Source organism: Cardiocondyla obscurior, linkage group LG26 (genome assembly GCF_019399895.1).
Source record: "Cardiocondyla obscurior isolate alpha-2009 linkage group LG26, Cobs3.1, whole genome shotgun sequence".
NCBI lineage: Eukaryota > Metazoa > Arthropoda > Insecta > Hymenoptera > Formicidae > Cardiocondyla > Cardiocondyla obscurior.
This window is the reverse complement of record NC_091889.1, coordinates 1810295-1831322: the sequence shown is the minus strand read 5'-3', so window position 1 is coordinate 1831322 and position 21028 is coordinate 1810295. Positions and strand designations below refer to the sequence as shown.

The following is a 21028-nucleotide window of genomic DNA, read 5'->3' as shown; positions in this document are numbered from 1 at the left end:
CTAAATGTTGTGATGCAAGACATAATAAGCATGTACTACATATTTGTCATCGAGAATGAGACACTATATAATATAATTATTATTAAATATCATAATAACACAACCTTACATTGAAAAATGTAGTTACTGTTAAAGGGAACATTTTTCCAGCGGTGAGATAAATTGGTTTAGTGCCTCTTATTAGTAAAATTAATAAATCTTGTACTAGTTTTGGATCTGCTGAATACCATTCATTGCTGTAAGCTGCATAATATATTCCATTACACTGAAATGTATTAAAAGTTTGTTTAGTTGAAAACAATAGTTATAATTTAATAATAAAATAAAATAAACATTAATAAAACAATTTTTAGAAAAAATTGAAAGTAACGTATACATTTACATTAAATTATTCAAGGTATCCCATTTGAAACAGGACGGCGGAAAAACTTTTAAAAAAATTAAGAGGCAAAAATATGGATTAGATAAAAATTGTAGAGTTCGAAGGGGGTCATAAAATGGTGATCTTTAAGTTAACTTTGAAGTCATTTTTGAGCATAATTGAAGGTCAAGTTATGTTTTTTTTTATGGAATCTCCTTTGTTTTTATTGCAGATTCTAATTTTACGGAAAAAAATACGTAACTTTTGTCTGAAACTTTTTTTTAAATTTGTGACAAATAACGCTGTAATTGCAAAAATTAAGATACACATTAAAAAAAAACAGAACAGATAAAATAAAATCGAAAAGTGAGTTTTGTTTACTTTGTGTATGTATTGGCATTTCCTTTGGGACGTTCATGACACTTTGGTGATTGGCGTATATTTTCATACACTAGTACGAAAAAAATTATTAACAAATTTACTTCATTTTAAGTATGCGTTTAAAATGGTTTATTTACCTAGTGAATGTGTTGATATTTTACTGATCTTGTATTAATTTTTATATTGAAATATATTTTCGCTATCTATGATAAATAACACAAAGATTGTTTATAAATAAATTATATTGTAATATAAAGATAAATTTGGAAATATAGTACAATTGCTTTATTTCCGTTGCGGGGTACGTTTCGCGGACCTTTGCTCTGCTTACGATCTTTGATCTTTTAGTACTATAAAACTTCTACTGGGCAACTACCATTCGTTGAAATTACATTTTTGCTACTTATATACAGGGTGTCCGCGATCAAGTTAAAAAGGTTTTAATGGTAGGTAGTATTGCACCGCAGCCGGTGCCGGGGTCCGTTTTTCGGGACCGTCGAGAAGGACGATAGGGCGCAGTCGTATTATATTTACAATTAGTCAATTTTAATAAAGGATTTTAATGTTGTGATGTATCATATTTAGACGCGATGCATCGTATTTAGTATCTGTGCTGAATGGCACAACAACGATAAGGATGCTCCGAGAGCCCATGGGGCTTGATTCTTCTCGGGGAGTCAGTCGCTCTTAGGTAGCGTCTCCGACCTGGTCATATCTGTATCTCGAAGTTAATAAATATATCTCTTTGTTTTATTACATATGATTTCCTTGAGTACCGTATTATTATTTACATTGTTACACTCATTAGAGAACATTACAATTTGGCGACGAGGATGGGATTGTAGGATTTCATATTTGTTTTTAATTAAAAGCATTGATGAGTGACTGTGGTTCGAGAAAAGTACACGTTACGGTGATAGTACCCGATGAGTGACACGGAAGGACTGTCAAGTGACACAACCAAGAAAAGTATTAATTGGGTTTATTATCTGAGAAAAGAGCAAGTATGTCGCTTGCTCCAGGAAAAGCAGATTGAGTACGGAGAATCTGAAACTTTGGACGTACTGCGAAGGAAACTGGCTGAAGCGATACGAAGAAAACAAGAAGACATCCGTTATTGTACATAAAACGGATATCCTTTTTCGTACATCTAATGGACATCCAATTTTTGTCCACTTTGGACTTCCTATTAATTATATTAATTATATTAAATACGAATCTACATAATACATATTTTTATAATATTCGTACGTCCATAAACCTATAAAAAGAAATATCGTTTGATTTCGGAATTAAAATGTTTATTAACACTTTAATTGGGGTATTTAACTTATTCACATTAATTTAGATTATTTTGTATTTGTTTGCTTTATAATTTATTACGTATTATTATATATGTGCGCGTGTGTATTTTAATATATCTTATTAATTTATTATATATATATATATATACAGGGTGTCTCAACCCATGTGTAAAATCCTATACAGATAGGTAGGTCTTGGGGAGATAAATAAAACAGTTCTTTAACATTTTAAAAAATTCTCAACCGTTATTGAGAAAAAAATTAATTTGTCTAGCGCAAGAGCGACAAGGAAGCTGCGGGCGAGTGAGCGCGACAAGCGAATGGCTAGGAATGGCGCCGTCGCCTATCGCGCTCACTCACGTGTAGCTTCCTTGTCGCTCTTGCGCTAGCAAATTAATTTTTTTCTCAATAAGTATTGAGAATTTTTCAAAACGTTAAAGAACTTTTTTACTTATCTCCCCAAGACCTACCTATCTGTATAGGATTTTACACATGGGCTGAGACACCCTGTATATATATAGAGAGAGAGAGAGAGAGAGAGAGATGTGCTACACTCATTCTTCACTCACATCTAGGGACCCCCTCTTCTGGCGCATTCTCTATTCTTTCTTTTCATTCTCATTCATACTCTTATTCATTCTTCTCCTACTTCTAACTTCTTGCACTTTTTTAAATCATACCTCCTTTTCCCTATTCTCCCCTAGTACCTTTGTTACTACTTTTTCCTATGTTTTTTTATCCCCCCAGTCCATGCATCTTTCCTACACATGCTCCCAAGTTTTCTCATCCCCAAAACATATTCTACACTTTTTATTCTCTTCTCCTGTCCAATACCTATTCCCAATCATTTCCTAATGTATACCTTGCCACTTTTTGCTACTTTTTCCTTCCGTCCTTTCTCTTCTCTTTTCAGGTACTCCGATATTCTTTCTCCTTTCACTATTCTGTATTACTTATTAAATTTTGACTCCCTAATTTTTTTCCACTTTTCTTTTGTTTGCATCTTTTCTTCTTTCTTTACTATATTTTCCCTTCCTAATTCTTCGTTCTCTCTTTTTTTCTACTTCTCTCAGCTTCCATTTTTTTTTTTTTCATAATATTCCTTCTTTTCTTCTTCTCACTTTCCCTCTATCTTACCCTCTTTTGCTCTTTTCTCATTTTCTCCTTACATTTTTTTGCAAACTCCCCCTCTCCTTTTCTTTCCCAAACTTTCTCTCGTATACCCATGAATGCTTTGCACTTCTTCTCTTACCATATATCCCGACATGCCCATAGTCAACCCCATTATCCATTTCAGGTACCTTTCATGCTGCCTTTCTAATTTCTCATATTTTTCCATCCACATATCTCTACACCATAACTAATCACCGACCACATTAACTTATTCAATAACCATAATCTTCGCCCAATCTTATCCAAATTTCCTTTTTTCAATACTCTACACCTCACCCATCACCGCTGCTCCCTTTCTCAAGTTATCTTTCATCTGTTCTTTCTGTTCCTCGTTTGTTATTACCATATACCTCAGATATTTATACTTTCTTATTTCTTCCAACACGTTTTCTTTCCATTTCCATACTGTCCTTCTCTGCCTTCTTTTTCCTTTCCTTCATCTCATCACTTTTGTTTTTTCGACGTTTACTTCTAATTCTTTTTCTTTACATATTTCTCCATTCTCCTTAACAGACTCATCATTCCCACCTTATTTTCCACCAAAACTACATCATCTATATATGCTAATAAAAATATTTATTCTCCATTTACTTTAATTTTTCATCATCTTCCCTTTTTTAATTCTTCATCTAAATCTGCTATTAGCAAGGTGAACAAACTTGAACTTAGCGGACATCCCTGTCTTACTACTTTTCCTCTCCAAAATCTCTCTCCCTTTTTTCTCCTACTCTTATTTCACTTATAGTTTCTTTCAGTAGCTCCTCTCATCTCACCATCAATCTTTCTCTCACTTCTCTCTTTCTCATTGCTTTTATCAGTACCTTTCTGTCTACTGAGTCAAACGCTATTCTTATATCCACAAATTTCATCATTATTCTTTGTCTTTCCACCACTTTCTTTTTTATCAAATAATTTAATGTACACTTGATTGATTGTCCCCATGTTCTTTTTAAATCTTGTTTGACTCAGTGGCAAAATCTTTTTTGTTTCCACTTTTTTTCTTAGTCTTTCTGCCACTACTATTGCATTAACCTTGTACGCCGTTTGCGTCAATGTTATCCCCCTATAGTCTTCTGCCTTTTCCCTCTTATTTTTCTTCTTTATTGGCACTATCACTTCCTCCCTTCAATCCCTTGGAAATTCTTCTCCTTTTTACGCTATTATAAATCTTTCACAGCCACCCTTTTTCATCTTTTTCCTCTATCTCCATATCTCATTCTCAATTCCGTCACTCCCCGGCGCTTTACCTCCTTTCAATTTTTTAATTACTTTTTCTATTTCTTCTTTTTCAATTTGCTTTTTTTCTTTTTTTTTCTAATTCTTTTCTCCCTCTCACTCTTTTCGACTCAACTTCTTTCAACGTTTCTCTAAAATGACTGTCCCATTCTTTTATTTTATTTTTCTCATTTATTTCTTTATTTCATTTTCTTTCTTTATTTATTGTCTTCCATATCTCATCTTCCGTTCTTACTCTTTCCAACTATTTCTCCCACCTTTCTCTCTCTTACTTCTTTTTCTTTTCGCACAACTTCTTATATTCCTTCTTCCTCTCTTTGTAGCTCTTGTCATCTTCCCTACCTCTCTCCATCTTCTCAATTTTTCTTTTATTTTCTTCTTCATTTTTCTACACTTTTTACCCTACCATCTTTTGTTTGCTTTTTTTTTACTTTCTTCTCTTTTAAATAAATCTATAAAAGAATATAAAAGAATCTTTAAAAGAATCTATAATCGACATACTATTTGACCTATCTCTCATGAGACTTTCCGCCTTCGTCAGTCTTTTTATTTTTTTCTTTTCTTTCTTCTCTCTCTTCATTTTCTACATTTGTCTCTTTTTTCTCCTCTCCCTCTGACCGATCTTCTTCTTTGTTCTCACTTATTTTACTTTTATTCCTTTCCGAGCTTACTAACTTTCTTCTTTATTATCTTATCCAGCCTTTCTATGTATCTACCTGTTAGTGTAGGAGTTAATAAAATTGCGGATACAAAAATACGACAAACTTTTATAAACGTCACATATATTATTTTGTTCAATACAATGAGTAACAAGCTTGAAGAAATCGCGATACTTTGTGACAAGAACAGTAAATATTGATTGGTCGATAAACGCACACGTTCGGTTAAAGGTCTCAGCTTCCTTTTTTCAAGCAACTGAGACAAAGGAAACTCCGATTATCCCGAACAGCTTAGAATCGCGAAGATAGGAATACACACGTAATAGGATAATGTACCGTATGTCGTGAAACTAGGTAATGGCCCGAAGTCAGATAACCTGGGCCTTTTTATACCGTAAAACGCTTCCAGAACCATCTTGGCGCTTTGAGGATGAGAAGTGCGTTATCAAGGAAGGTTTTGGAAACATTTGTCAGTTAACAAACGGGTTTAAAAATTGTGTTGATGAATATATTGGGCCGAACACCCAATAGTTCGGGCCGACAAGCTCGCGAAACAACAACATTGGCTTAAGTGCGTAATCGATTTTGTTGATAATTCCAGCTGAGGCGAGCTTTGCGAAATGTCAAGTATATATTATCAATATTGAGATCGCGCTTTGTTCTAATTAATGACGCAGTCCAAACACCACTTTCCACCTTTCCCACCACGCGGCGCTACTCTTCTTTCATAGCCTTAATTAAAAAAATTTTTTTTTTTACTTTTCCTATGCTCTTTATACTCTATATTATAATTTATTTTGTCACTAATTTGCTTTTAACCTCACCAACTTACTCCCTTTAATTCCCCTTTTCCTTCCCTTGTCCTTTCTTTCGTTCCCTTCCTCCCAATTGCCTTTCTACCTTTTTCCTTTCCCTTTCTTTTCACTTTTTCTTCACTTTTTCTTAGCTCTTCCTTTCTCTCAAAACTCTTTCCAATTCCGACCACTACAATTATGCAACATTCATGCTTGCCACCGGAAACGGAAGTCCCTAAATTTGGAAATATAACAAACGTTTATTATAAATCAAAAAATGGAGTAAAACTTACTTGGGCCACCAAAAATTCCCCCATGATACAATATAAACACAAGGTTCCAAATAAATTAGTAATTGCCGCCACAAAAAAGATAAAACGTGTGAGTGACAAGTCATTGCCTTCGTTGAATAACTAATTAATGTATAAAATATAAAAAAATTGCAATTACTTATAATTAAATTTATTTAACATAATTATATAAAGTCATATAAATATTATCAAATAAAAATATTATTACATGAATAATTTTTAATTTTTTTTAGATTAAACGTTATTAATTTTTTTATTTAATATTACTAATAGAAATATTATTCTAATATAAATAAACTTTTATATTCAATCATTTTTACACTAATTAACTCACAGTAATTATGCGAAAACCGAGTAAAGCAAAGTATATTGCAAAATATGCAAATAATGATAAAAGCGTAATATTATATGTATCTTCAATAATGGCAATAATTCTATGAAAAATATTCTGTGAATTAGATATATTTTATTAACAAATTGTGTGTGTATGTGTGCATATTCCAAAAGCAACTGTGATATTAAAACTCTATAAAATATAATTAATTTAACCATCAAGAGGCACTATTTTGCTTATATTTTTTATTGAAATTATATACTTTATATACTTCTTTAATGATCAAACCTGAGCAAACGAATGTGTTGTTTTATGCATTTTCTTAACATGTTTCGAGAATTAATGTATTTATTTAAATGTATTAAACGATTCTTGATAATGTCTAATTGACCTGATATATGAAAAATCAACAGTGCAAGAAAATGATCAATTCCAATATAAGATACAACTCCGAGACCTATATAAATGACTTGACTTATATATGTCAATTCGTATAGCAGTCGTTGTGTTGTTACGTCGAAAATATAGTGGGGTTGTAAAGGTAATAATCGGCCTGGATCAGTTATATTGGATATTACTCTTATCGACATTCCTAATCTAGGAAAAACGATGATAAATAAACATCCTACTGCCGTAATAATATATGCAAATATAATAATTGGACGTGCAGTCTGCACTCTTCTGATCATAATATTTTTCTCTTCCGCATTTTCAGATTTCTCCCAATCTTCCGCAATCATATCTATGATTGGTATGACAGCTTCAAAAATATTAATTAAATATTTTAATATACAAAACTCAGTAGATAATATTTAACATTATAAGATTTATGAAAACACAATTATCTTTTATCACAAGTTTAAGAAAACAATATATTCCAGTTTTTAGGCTTTTGCGGCCATTGACTTCTGTAGCAATGGAGGTTTCCAGATAACAGCCGCGTTGAAAGACAGCGTTGTGCCGACGTTTCTCAAACATTGCAGTTCGCATCATCAGGGCAGAAGCTCCAATTCTGAACTTGCTTATGGTTTGGTGGTCCTTATATACCTCTTATTTTTTCTTTCCCTCGTTGTGATTGGGGGGGAGGGGAGGAGCAGTGTTTGTTGACCAATCGTATTGTTTAATTGATCAGCTGGTCAATTAAAAAACCGGGAGGGCAACGTGCCAAATTGGATTAACTTGCAGGCCATTGTCTCGATTGAGGTTATCTGATAAGGGGAGGTCGCGCTCAACGGAACACCGATTTTCTTCAAACTTGCAGGGTTTAAAGATTGGTGTTCCTAGAGATACTTGGTAAAGCCATTCGACGCACTACTCAAAAATAAGAGAGAAAAGTTAGTTTAAATATTTCGTGTCTATAAATACAGAACAGTTATACTTACTTTCGAAGCAGCGTGGTAGTCCAGAGCGGGAGGCTCAAGTCTAGTAAGCGCGGAATCACTGGTTTGATTCACGTTACGTATTTTATTTTACTTTTTTTTAATTATTTTATTTTTTTAATTTTTACATTTTGGTGTAAACTTTAATAATTATGTATTTTATTTTATTATTATAATATTATATAAAAAGAAAAAATAATAAAAAATGTAATATTTTTTTTTTTTATAAAGTTATTTATTTTATTGATTACATGTGCAAGGAAACAATATTATTAATTCTTAACATCGCATATCCCTGGGTGGTATTTGTCATAAAAACATGTATATGTAATTAATAAAATAAATATCTTTATAAAAAAATATATTATTACATTTTTTTTTTTATATAATATTATAATAATAAAATAAAATATATAATTACTAAAGTTTACACCAAAATGTAACAATTAAAAAAAAAAATAATTAAAAAAAAAAATAAAATACGTAACGTGAATCGAACCTGATTCCGCGCCTGACTGAGCCTCCATCTGACTACCACGCTGCTTCGAAAGTAAGTATAACTGTTCTGTATTTATAGACACGAAATATTTAAACTAACTTTTCTCTCTTATTTTGAGTAGTGTCGAATGGCTTTACCAAGTATCTCTAGGAACACCAATCTTTAAACCCTGCAAGTTTGAAGAAAATCGGTGTTCCGTTGAGCGCGACCTCCCCTTATCAGATAATCTCAATCGAGACAAAGGCCTGCAAGTTAATCCAATTTGGCACGCTGCCCTCCCGATTTTTTAATTGACTAGCTGATCAATTAAACAATACTATTGGTCAACAAACACTGCTCCTCCCCCAATCACAACGAGGGAAAGAAAAAATAAGAGGTATATAAGGACCACCAAACCACAAGCAAGCTCAGTATCGAAGCTTCTGCCTTGATGATGCAAACTGCAATGTTTGCGAAACGTCGGCACAACGCTATCTCTCAACGCGGCTCTTATCCGGAAACCTCCATTGCTACAAAACAATATATTAATAAGATACATAATGGATATATTAGAAGACAAGACTTTTCACAATAATTTCAAATTTAAAATTGTTTGTAAATCTGTTGATGTTAATATATTAAAATATGCATAACAACACCATTGATGAATAATGTCGCGTGAACTAAAATATCATATATAGAAAGCTTATCACTTTGTAATTGTCTTAATAACGAATTTAAAGTTAAAAGTAGTGCAAATTATCATGTATTGATGCAATTAAAATTGTATAATAAGGAAAAGTCTATCCAACATTATACAGGGTGTCCCAAACAAGATGTCACTCCCAAAATATACGGGTAGGAAATTTAAATTGGAGACGAAAAGTTAAATTCAATTTTGTAAAATTATGAACCGTTTTTGAGAAAAAAATTAAAATATTTTGGCGTTAGAGCGACAAGGAAGTTGCGAGGTAAGAGTGAGCGCGCAAAAAAATGGGTGGAGTCACCGAGGAATGATAAGCGAGCGACACGCAGCACGCAAGAAGAAAAGAATGCAAGCGAGAAGAAATGAATGCAAGCGAGAAACGTTTGTGAGTAAAAGATATAACGATCGCGCTCGCAATTGAATTGATCAAAATTACGAACAAATTTTTTTTACTTTTTATTTATTTTTAGTACATTTTGCCATCATTTCCGCACCACCTTGCGGTAGATGGCATGGCGCGTTTTTTTTATAGTGGTATCCCCGGGAGGCCTAGTCCACTCTTAAAAATTTAATCTAACATTTGCTCAAAATGTCCCCCTCTTTGTCGTACGCACATATCGGCTCTTCGATAAACATCTCTTGTTGCACACTGTACCATGTCCGGCGAAATGGTCGCAAAAGCCGCAACAATTGCTTCCCGGACTTCATTTACTGTGCCATTTCGCCGTGGCTCGACCAAATATTTATGTGTCCCCATAAAAAATAATCAAGAACGGTTAAATCAGGTGATCGCGGCGGCCAGGCAATTGGACCACGGCGACCTATCCATTTTTCGGGAAACCGCTCGTTTAATTCTTCCCGCATTATAGCACTCGAATGAACCGGTGCTCCGTAATGCTGATAGATCATATCTCTTCTTACTTGAAGCGGCACATTGTCGAGAAGTGCAAATAATTTATTTTGTATAAAATTTTTGTATACGATTCCCGTTAATCGTTGTGGAAAAAAATATGGACTGATCTGGAAATAATGAAAGGAAATTTCAGTTACAAAATAATAAAATAATTTTTTCTATTTACAACTTACCACTTGATTTCCGATGACTCCCGCCCATATGTTTATACTCCACCGTTATTGGAACGATCCCTGACGAATGGCATGCGGATTTTCGTCTGCCCAAAGTAAACGATTCTGCGAGTTAAAAATGTTATTCGGCGTGAACGTGGATTCGTCAGTCCATAAAATCTTGTTACCGACATTGTGCGATAAATTCTGTAAAAAAATTTTTGGACTTTTATTATAACGCTTTCAAAATACCGTGAATACTAATAGTGAATAAAAATACTATGACAACTGTAGGTGAACCGAATTCTTTGGTAAATTGAGTTAGTACGTCACACGACACAAATGCTCATTTTTGAATGTGAGAAGAAAAAGTCGAAGATTCTTTCTTTATCACGAATCTGGCAACGTAGAAGGGTATTTTTTCTATCGTATACAAAACATCCCGTTTCGCGTAACTTATGCGCAACACGCAAAATCTGCAAAATTTGCGTCTTTACCCGCTAATCCATACGCAATTATCATTTCCGGAGTATACTGTGCCATCTTTATAATTTGTTACAATACGAATAATGAATTTAAAGTGACTGCATAAGAAAAAAAAAAAAATCAGAAAAATTGTTGTCAATGGCAACCATTTTTTGTCAGTTGTCGATTTGTAGCAACTTTTTTTTAGAGTCGTGTCTTTGATGCAGTCGCTTCGAATTCATTCGTGTTGCAACAAATTACGAAGATGGCAATGTATACTCCGCGAGAATATACCGAAATGATAATTGCGTATGGATTAGCGGGTGAAAACGCAAACCGTGCAGCCGAAATTTATGCTGAACGTTTCGCCAGGCATGCACGTCATCCGTGTAACAGAACAATTCTCCGTGTTGTGAACAAATTACGCGAAACGGGATGTTTTGTGCACGATAGTAAAAATACCCCTCTACGTCGCCAGATTCAAGACGAAGAAAGAACCCTTGACCTTTTCTTCAGACACCCAGAAACGAGCATTCGTCGTGCGGCGTACCTACTGAATTTACCAAAGAACTCATTCCATCGTACCTTACGGTATAATGCGTTGCACCCGTATCATTACCAGCGGGTGCAACAACTTATGCCGAGGGACTTTGAATCTCGAATTCATTTTTGTCAAGGTATTTTTATTAACTATTAGTATTCGCGGTAATTTAAAAGCGTTGTAATATTCGTCAAAAAATTTTTTTGCAGGATTTATTGCACAATGTCGGCAAAACATGTCATTTTGTGACAAAATATTATGGACAGACGAATCCACATTCACGCCGAATGGCATTTTTAACTCACGGAATCGGTTAATTTGGGCAGACGAAAATCCGCATGCCATTCGTCAGGGATCGTTCCAATATCGGTGGAGTATAAATGTATGGGCTGGAGTCATCAGAAATCAAGTGGTAAGTTGTAAATAGAAAAAATTATTTTATTATTTTGTAACTGAAATATTTCCTTTCATTATTTCCAGATCGGTCCATATTTTTTCCCACATAGATTAACGGAATCGCATATAAAATTTTATTAAAAATAAATTATATGCACTTCTTGAAAATGTGCCGCTTCAAATAAGAAGAAATATGATTTTTCAACATGACGGAGCACCGGCTCATTCGAGTGCTATAGTGCGGGAAGAATTAAACGAGCGGTTTCCCGAAAAATGGATAGGTCGCGGTGGTCCAATTGCCTGGCCGCCGCGATCACCTGATTTAACCGTCCTTGATTATTTTTTATGGGGACACATAAATATTTGGTCGAGCCACGGCGAAATGGCACAGTAAATGAAGTCCGGGAAGCAATTGTTGCGGCTTTTACGACCATTTCGCCGGACATGGTACAGTGTGCAACAAGAGATGTTTATCAAAGAGCCGATATGTGCGTACGACAAAGAGGGGGACATTTTGAGCAAATGTTAGATTAAATTTTTAAGAGTGGACTAGCCTCCCGGGGATACCACTATAAAAACGCGCCATGCCATCTACCGCAAGGTGGTGTGGAAATGATGGCAAAATGTACTAAAATAAATAAAAAGTAAAAAATTTGTTCGTAATTTTGATCAATTCAATTGCGAGCGCGATCGTTATATCTTTTACTCACAAACGTTTCTCGCTTGCATTCATTTCTTCTCGCTTGCATTCTTTCTTCTTGCTTGCTGCGTGTCGCTTCGCTTATCATTCCTCGGTGACTCCACCCATTTTTTGCGCGCTCACTTACCTCGCAACTTCCTTGTCGCTCTAACGCCAAAATATTTTAATTTTTTTCTCAAAAACGGTTCATAATTTTACAAAATTAAATTTAACTTTTCGTCTCCAATTTAAATTTCCTACCCGTATATTTTGGGAGTGACATCTTGTTTGGGACACCCTGTATATATAGACATTGATTGTAGTTGTTTTACAGGGTGTCTCAGCCCATGTGTAAAATCCATTACAGATAGGTGGGTCTTGAGGAGATAAATGAAAAAGTCTTTGACCGTTTCAAAAAATTCTCATTAGTTATTGAGAAAAATAATTATTTTGTGTAGCCTAAGATCGACAAGGAAGAGGCGAGCGAGCGAGGCGAGGCGACGACGCGTGAGACGGAGTAAAAATCGACACGCGAGCGAGACGATGCGACAATGCGCGCGTAAGGCGAGCCGACAGTGTGCGAGGCGGAGTTAAGAACGACACGCGAGCGAGACGAGGCGACAATGCGCGCGTGAGGCGAGCCGACAATGTGCGAGGCGAATCGAAGAACGACACGCGTGCGAGACGAGGCGACAATGCGCGCGTGAGGCGAGCCGACAATGTGCGAGACAAAAACATACGATGCGAGGCGAACGACGACGTGCAAGTAAAAATTACAAATTTAAAGTTAGTAATTATTACACGGCGTGCGGCTATCTTTCCGCACACCTACGAGGTAGATATACGGCGCGTTTTATTTCTCGGTAGGCTAATCTCACTGCACAACCAACGCAACAATTGCTGAGGATCGTTTGTACAAAGTTCGGCTCTCCTGTTCAATTCCCAGGTGTTGCATGTTGCCATGCGCCGGGCGTCACTGCATGAAGGCCGCCAGGTCGCGAACCTCCTCCACGCACGCTGACTTGAGTTTGCTCCCGCTGGGGCACATCATCACCGTGATCCGGGACAGAGATTGATCGTTGTTCAAAGAAATGATTCACGGCGAGGGTCACTGATACCGAGCAAGGCGCCATCACTCATTACCGAGGTGGGGATCGACTAATGACAAATAATATTATATAACTGATAAAATAATTTCCAATTGTTTTCACATGAAGCTTTCATCTGTATTGAAAGGCGTTCAATAAATAAAATTTTTGACTAAATATCAAGAAATAGTTCGGGAGACGCATTTTCTCCTCTGCATTGAGTCAGGAATCCCTAAAGTATTTCATTAATTATCATTTTATAATAGAAGAGTTGGTTTCTGTGCCATGTACGGTCAAAAAAAGAAATACCGCAAATAAGCGCGTTGTTCATCCTGAGAAGAATATTGCACCAGCTCTAGGGAATGATATGCAACCTCGGACAACGCGCCTGGGTGCGTTACACGACGCAGTTTCTGTGTTCTAGATATTTTCTCGATCTGGTCATTTTCGGCGGCAGAAATCGTGGCTTCAATACGCCGCCCCGCTTTCAGCCATAGCACTGCGCTTCTGATTACGAGCGACGTTCCGGGAATATCTTCCCGAGAGATTAAATTAGGTGCGTTTTCTCCCGCGGCACCATAACAAATCACCATATCGGTATATTCTGACACTGTGTACCTCATTTTCGCACGAGATAAGATACACTGTAATGCTTTCGGACGCACGTTGTCGAAGAACTTGAGAATCGAGAAAAAACAATTGAAAATCGGAAACGTTTGCGGTCCTGCTTTAGTCGATAAGTAGTGGCTGTTCACAAACTTGTCTCTTATCGACAAATGTGATAGCAATCATTAGAGCAGCACCGCAAACGTTTCCGATTTTCAATTGTTTTTTCTCGATTCTCAAGTTCTTCGACAACGTGCGTCCGAAAGCATTACAGTGTATCTTATCTCGTGCGAAAATGAGGTACACAGTGTCAGAATATATCACCGATATGATTTGCCGCGAAAGCCGCGGGAGAAAACGCACTTGCCGCAGAACAATTATACGCGGAAAGATTTCCGGAACGTGCGCATCCTTCGTATCAAACGATCTTGAGGTGCGTACAGCGAACGAGAGAAACGGGCAGCGTGATTCCGAAGCAACGCCATGCAGAACGAATACTGCACCGAAATGTTAAGATCGAAGAAAATATCCTAAATTATTTTGAGGAACGTCCACAGAATAGCCTGCGTCGTGTAGCGCGGGCGTTAAATGTTCCACGATGTTTAGTACATCGCGTTGTCCGAGAAGAAGGGTTGCACCCGTATCATTACCAGCGGGTGCAACAGCTTCTTCCTCGGGATGAAGAACAACGCGCTATTTTTTGCGAAGGTATTTCTTTTTTTGTTACGTACATCTTTAAAGTATGCTTCTATTATAAAATGATAATTAATGAAATACTTTTAGGGTTCCTGACTCAATGCAGGAGAAAAAAAAATGCGTCATTCCCAGATCTTATATTATGGACTGATGAGGCAATATTTACACCCAATGGTGTATTTAATTCAAAAAATTTTATTTATTGGAGCGACGAAAATCCCCGCGTAGTCAGACAATGCGCTTTTCAGTACAGATGGAAGCTGCATGTGTGGGCAGGAGTAATTAAAGATAAAATTGTAAGTATTTTTATCAGAGAAAAATGTATTACATTAAATCTTAACCAACCTCGTAATAATTTTATTTGTCATTTTAGATCGGGCCATTCTTTTTACCGCCTCGGTTAAATGGGGAGCGGTATGCGAGATTTTTAGATGAGGAGCTGCCGACGCTTCTAGAGGATTTGCCGCTCGATGTCCGACAAAAAGTTATTTACCAACAAGACGGTGCTCCGCCTCATTTTTCGCGCCGTGCAAGACAGGTATTGAACAATCGTTTCGCGGGGCGTTGGATAGGTCGCGGTGGTCCCATTACCTGGCCAGCACGTTCACCGGATTTAAACGTGCTGGATTATTTTCTTTGGGGCCACATAAAGGCTCAAGTCGAGCACGTGCGTGAAGCTACTGTGGAGGAGGTTCGCGATGAAATTATAGCGGCCTTCGATACAGTGACGCCCGACATGACACAACATGCAACGCAACAAATTGTTCGGAGAGCCGAACTTTGCCTACAAGCAAACGGTCGGCACTTCGAACAATTGTTGCGTTGAGTTGTTACAGTGGATTAGGCCTACCGGGGAAACCACTCTAAAAAAAACGCGCCATGCTATCTACCTCGATAGGTGGTGCGGAAAGGATAGCCGTTTTTACGCCGTGTAATAATTACTAACTTTAAATTTGTAATTTTTACTTGCACGTCGTCGTTCGCCTCGCATCGTATGTTTTTGTCTCGCACATTGTCGGCTCGCCTCACGCGCGCATTGTCGCCTCGTTCCGCACGCGTCGTTCTTCGATTCGCCTCGCACATTGTCGGCTCGCCTCACGCGCGTATTACTGCCTCGTCTCGCTCGCGTGTCGTTCTTAACTCCGCCTGCACACTGTCGGTTCGCCTTACGCGCGCATTGTCGCATCGTCTCGCTCGCGTGTCGATTTTTACTCCGTCTCACGCGTCGTCGCCTCGCCTCGCCGCCGCCTCTCGCAATCTTAGGCTACACAAAATAATTATTTTTCTCAATAACTAATGAGAATTTTTTGAAACGGTCAAAGACTTTTTCATTTATCTCCTCAAGACCCACCTATCTGTAATGGATTTTACACATGGGCTGAGACACCCTGTATATGCAATATGACATTTATAAAAGCACACTTTTAAACACTGTTATTATATGTAACATTAAGCAGTTTTTATTGTTAAATTACTCAGATACATAACGATTAATAAATTTTTTCATTAATTATTTTTTTATTAAAAATTCTAAAAATTTGAAAATAATAACTTTTTTATTTAGTTTAAATTTTTTTCTTTATTAATGACTAAAATTAAAGTAATTAACAGATATTTTTACATGTCTAAATTATATTAAAATGTTGAATATTACAAATAATTTAATTGACACATAAAAATGTAAATAATATCGTCTAATTAAAGATTACTATAATATGATTATAAATTTTTTATGTATATCATTCAAGCTTATTACATTTTGCAATTCTAAATTTTAATAGAAAATTACTTACTTTCTTTTTTCCACCAAAAAACTGCGATTCTTATTGAGCAGCTTATACCAGGTAAAGTAAATTGTAAATTATCTATCATTAACATGATATCTCCAAAAATTTTTATGAGGGAATGTATAGAAGGAATCAGCATACCGAATGTTAGCGCCAAAAATACAACAAGTGTTCGAAAATTGCACATTAATTTTTGTTGAGAATTCTGCGCGGTTTTAGGCCATAGTCCAATAATCTCTAAAGAGATACGATTTAATTTCACTGCCCATTCGAAATCTACCTGTAAAAAGTTCAATAAATACGATAATTTATAAAAAGTATTATAGAATGTGAAGTATAAACACTAATAATTATTTTAAATAAAAAATAATTACATTAATAATAATTTTTATTAGTTATATACATTTAAAAATTATTTAAAAATAAGAAATAATAAAAATCTTCTTTTTTAAATAACTATGGTTATTAGAATCATTAAAAAATGAACATCGAATTGAAAAACATGATACGATACTTTTATTAATAGTTACGAAATAAAACTCAACTTAAATAATAGACAAATAAAACTATTATTTTTTATTATAAATAATTATACTGTTTACAATTGTTTCTTTAGTTGCAATAATTGCAATAATAATATGCACATGCACCTGGTATGTAGGTTTCAAATTTTTCATGTCGAATGTTATCTAAAGACTGAACCTCTAATTCTTTTTCAGGAAATAATGTCATTTGTTATTTTCCAAATGTCTTTCCAAGCTCATGGTCTTTATACCATTTCTAGATAGTATTGAAAAAATTTACAAGTGTTTTAAATATTTTATATCTCCTTGTTTCACGTTTACAGCATAAAACTTTATGCGAAAAAAAAATTTGCAATAATAATTGTTATATTATATCAAAAAGAAAGATACTTAGATCATCTCCACATATCTCTACGTTAAGTTATACAAGAAGACTTACATACTGTGTATTACTAATTGTCTAGACATAAAATTGATCGTTTTATTCAGTTCTCATTCTTCCAGGTAGGAATTTGAAAACTTTTTAATTATAAGCATTGTTAATAGCAATAAAAGTGTAAAAAATATTATTGATCGTCAAAACATTTTATAATTTACGTAAATAAGTTATATTCATATATATTTATTATTGTTATATATATATATATATATATATATATATATATATATATATATATATATATATATATACAGGGTGTCTCAGATCATGGACGATGCCGAAAATGATAGGTAGATTTAATCAAATTAAAACAAAAGTCCTGTACCATTTTGAAAATTCTCAATAGTTTTCAAGAAAAAAATTAATTTATGTACGCGTAAGAGCGACGAGGAAGCGTAGGCTGAGTGAGCGCGACAGACTACGGTGCCATTTCTAGTCATTCGCCTGTCGCGCTCACTCACGCGCAGCTTTCTTGTCGCTCTTACGCTTATAAATTTTATATATTTTAATTTTTTTCTCGAAAACTATTGAGAATTTTTCAAAATGGTAAAGGACTTTTCGTTTTAATTCGATTAAATCTACCTATTATTTACGGCATCGTCCACTGATCTGGGACACCCTGTATATAAGGTGTTTATTTCTCCTCAGAGGTACACCGGGACTTTTGCTTCCCCAATTTTCTGTTTACAATTTCATAATTATATTTTCAAACTTCATTCTTATCTCTAAACTATTTCTACTTTTATAATCTTCTTTCTTCTTACAGCCGTTTCCTGAAAGTAAAAACTTATATCTACGCCTTTTTCTATTGCCTACGCGTCGAGAGAGAGAGAGATCACACTTCCATTCATACTTTACATTGTTTTGCCTTAATTCTACCTTAAATTCTATCTTTGGACCCCCGCTTCCGACGCTTTTTCTTTCATACTTTCAATCACTCCTATTTTTCTCCCTTGTTCTTTCCAAATTTTCAACCAATCTATCCCCCTTCCTTCCTCTCCCAGAATTTCCTTCACCATTTCCTCCCAACTATTCTCGTTTCCCCAATCTATACATTCCTCCCATATATGTTCCCACGTTTCTTCCTTCTCCAAACATATTCTACATTTTCTTTTCTCCTCTTCCTCCCAATATTTATTTCCTCTCATTTCCTCCCCTAATCTAAATTTTGCCATTCTTTGCCATTTTTCTTCTTTCCATCCCAATTTCAAATATCCTGGTATCCCTTCCTCTTTCACTTTTTATAATACTTATTAAATCTTGACTCTCTTATTTTTTTCCATCTTTCCTCTCTTTGCCATTCTTTATCCTTTTTCACCAAATATTCCCCCTTATTTCCCCTCTTTCTCTTAAATCTTCCACCTCTTTTCCCGACCACCAAATTTTTCAAAAATTCCTCTCTTTCTTTTTCCCATTTTCCCTTGCTTCTTTCCTCCCTTGCTCTTTCCTTCATTTCTTCCCAGCACCATTTTGCTAGAACCCCTCCTTTCCCTTCTTCTAACCTTTTTTCATATTTCCATGCTCTCATCCTTGCTCTACCTTTCAATTTATCCCTCTGTAGTTCTTCTCTCACCATATATCCTGGTACATATCTTCTTACTCCCAGCACCCATCTCAGGTATTTTTCCTGTAATATCTCCACCTCTTCTCTTTCCTTCCATCCCCATATTTCCACGCCGTAATTAATAACCGACCATACCAGTTTATCAAATAGCCATATTCTTTTACTCCAATCTTTTTCGAATTTTCTTTTACCTATACTCCACACCTGCCCCATTATTCTTGCCGCTCTTCTTACTCTGTCCTTTACATGCTCTTTCTGCTCTCCATTTCTCATAATTGTGTATCCCAAATACTTGAAACTTTTTACTTTCTCTATTTCTTCCCCTTTCCATACCCATTTAGTTTTTTTCCATCTTCCTCCCCCCTTTCTACACCTCATTATCTTTGTTTTCTTTACATTCACTTCCAATCCCTTTTCCTTTACATATTCTTCCATACTTTTAATCATTCCTTTCATTCCTGCCTCATTTTCTGCCAGTAGCGCAATGTCATCCGCATACGCCAGCGAGTAAACTCTCCTGTCTTTTATTCTTATACCTCCCCATCCTCCTTTTTCTAATTCTTCATCTATGTCTGCCAACAAGAGCGTGAACAAGCTAGGACTAAGCGGACAACCCTGTCTTACTCCTTTTGTTGTCCAGAAACTTTTCCCCTCTTTATCCTTCACCTTTACTTTATTCACCGTTTCCTCTAATATTTCTTCACACCTTCTTATCAATCCCTCCCTTACCCCTCTTTTCTTCATTGTTTCCACCAATTTTCTCCTGTCTACAGAGTCAAAAGCCGCTTTCATATCTATAAACACAATTACCATTTTACCTTCCTTTTCTTCTATCTTCTTATTTAGCAAATAATTTAGCACATATATTTGATCCACTGTCCCCATGTCTCTTCTAAAACCGGCTTGACTCTGCGGTAATATTTCTTTTTCCTCTATTTCCTTTCTTAGTCTTTCTGCTAACACAGATGCATACACTTTGTACGCAGTCTGTGTCAGCGTTATCCCTCTATACTCTTCTACTTTTTCCCCTTTTCCTCTTTTTAGCACCGGAACTATCACATCTTCTCTTCATTCCTCCGGCATCCTCCCCCTCCATACCCTTTTGCACGTTTCCCATAATTTCTCTTTTACTTCCCCCCCTCCCCATTTCCATATTTCATTTTCTAAACCATCACTTCCTGCAGCTTTTCCTTTTTTCAACTTTCTTATTACATTTTCAAATTCCTCTCTATTTATATCTTCCTCATTGTCTTCTATTCTCTTTCCTCCTAATTCTTCTCTTACTCTCCATTCCACTCCTTCTAACATTTCCTTAAAATATCCGTCCCACTCTTCAATCTTTATTTTTTCCTCCACTTCCTTCCTTTTTTTTCTTCCTTTGTTTACTACTTTCCATACTTCTCCCTCTGTTCTAATCTTTTCTATTTCTTTCTCCCATCTCACCTTTTCTTGCAATTTTTTCTCCTCACATAGTATTTTATTTTCTCTTTTCTTCTTTTTGTAATTCTCCTCACTCCCTTCCCCCTTCCTCCAATTTAACATTTCTTCTTTTACTTCACCTTTTTTCTTTTTACAATCTTCATTCCACCATCTTTCTTTTGGTTTTTCCCCCTCCTCTTTTTTCATTTCCTTTTTAACTACTTTCTTTGTTTTCTCCAGTTCCTTACTAAAACTTCTCCAATTTTCCTCCGTATTATTTTCTTTCTCTCTTTTTTCTTTATATTTTTCCCTGAACATTTTTCTCTCCTTCTCACCCCAAGCCAGTCTCGTGCTCTTTTTTATACCATATTTACATCTTCTCCTCTTTTCTCCCTCCCTTTTAATCGTCACTATTAACGGTAAGTGGTCTGAGTCCACTTCTTCCCCCACCTTCATTTCTACTATTTCTCCTTTTGATTCCACATTACTGATCACATAATCTATTACTGTTTTTCCTCTTCCCCCTACATATGTCCATTCACCCTCTTCATCTCCTCTTGTGCAACCATTAACTATTCCCCATCCTGCTTCTTCCAGAGCTTTACAAAATTTTTTTCCTTTTCCTGTAATTTTTTTATCTTTT

At 35.6% G+C, this 21028-nt stretch overlaps 1 protein-coding gene across 1 annotated transcript; it reads right to left on the bottom strand.

Annotated features, from left to right (window-relative positions):
- On the bottom strand, positions 1-17116 carry LOC139112088 (odorant receptor 4-like). Its single transcript, XM_070672873.1, has 7 exons — positions 17090-17116; positions 16446-16719; positions 6842-7313; positions 6554-6653; positions 6202-6321; positions 110-265; positions 1-63 (listed from the first exon to the last, which is right to left on the bottom strand). Exons 1-7 carry the CDS (start codon positions 17114-17116, stop codon positions 1-3), a joined length of 1212 nt encoding a protein of 403 aa, XP_070528974.1.
- Between the last annotated feature and the right edge of the window lie 3912 nt (positions 17117-21028).

Coding starts and splice junctions, on each gene's coding strand:
- LOC139112088 (XM_070672873.1), bottom strand. CDS start 17,116: ATGAAAAATTTGAAACCTACATACCAG. Junction 7,314..16,445: donor TTTTTGGTGGAAAAAAGAAA/GTAAGTAATTTT, acceptor ATATTTTTGAAG/CTGTCATACCAATCATAGAT. Junction 64..109: donor CAGTAACTACATTTTTCAAT/GTAAGGTTGTGT, acceptor TATATTATATAG/TGTCTCATTCTCGATGACAA.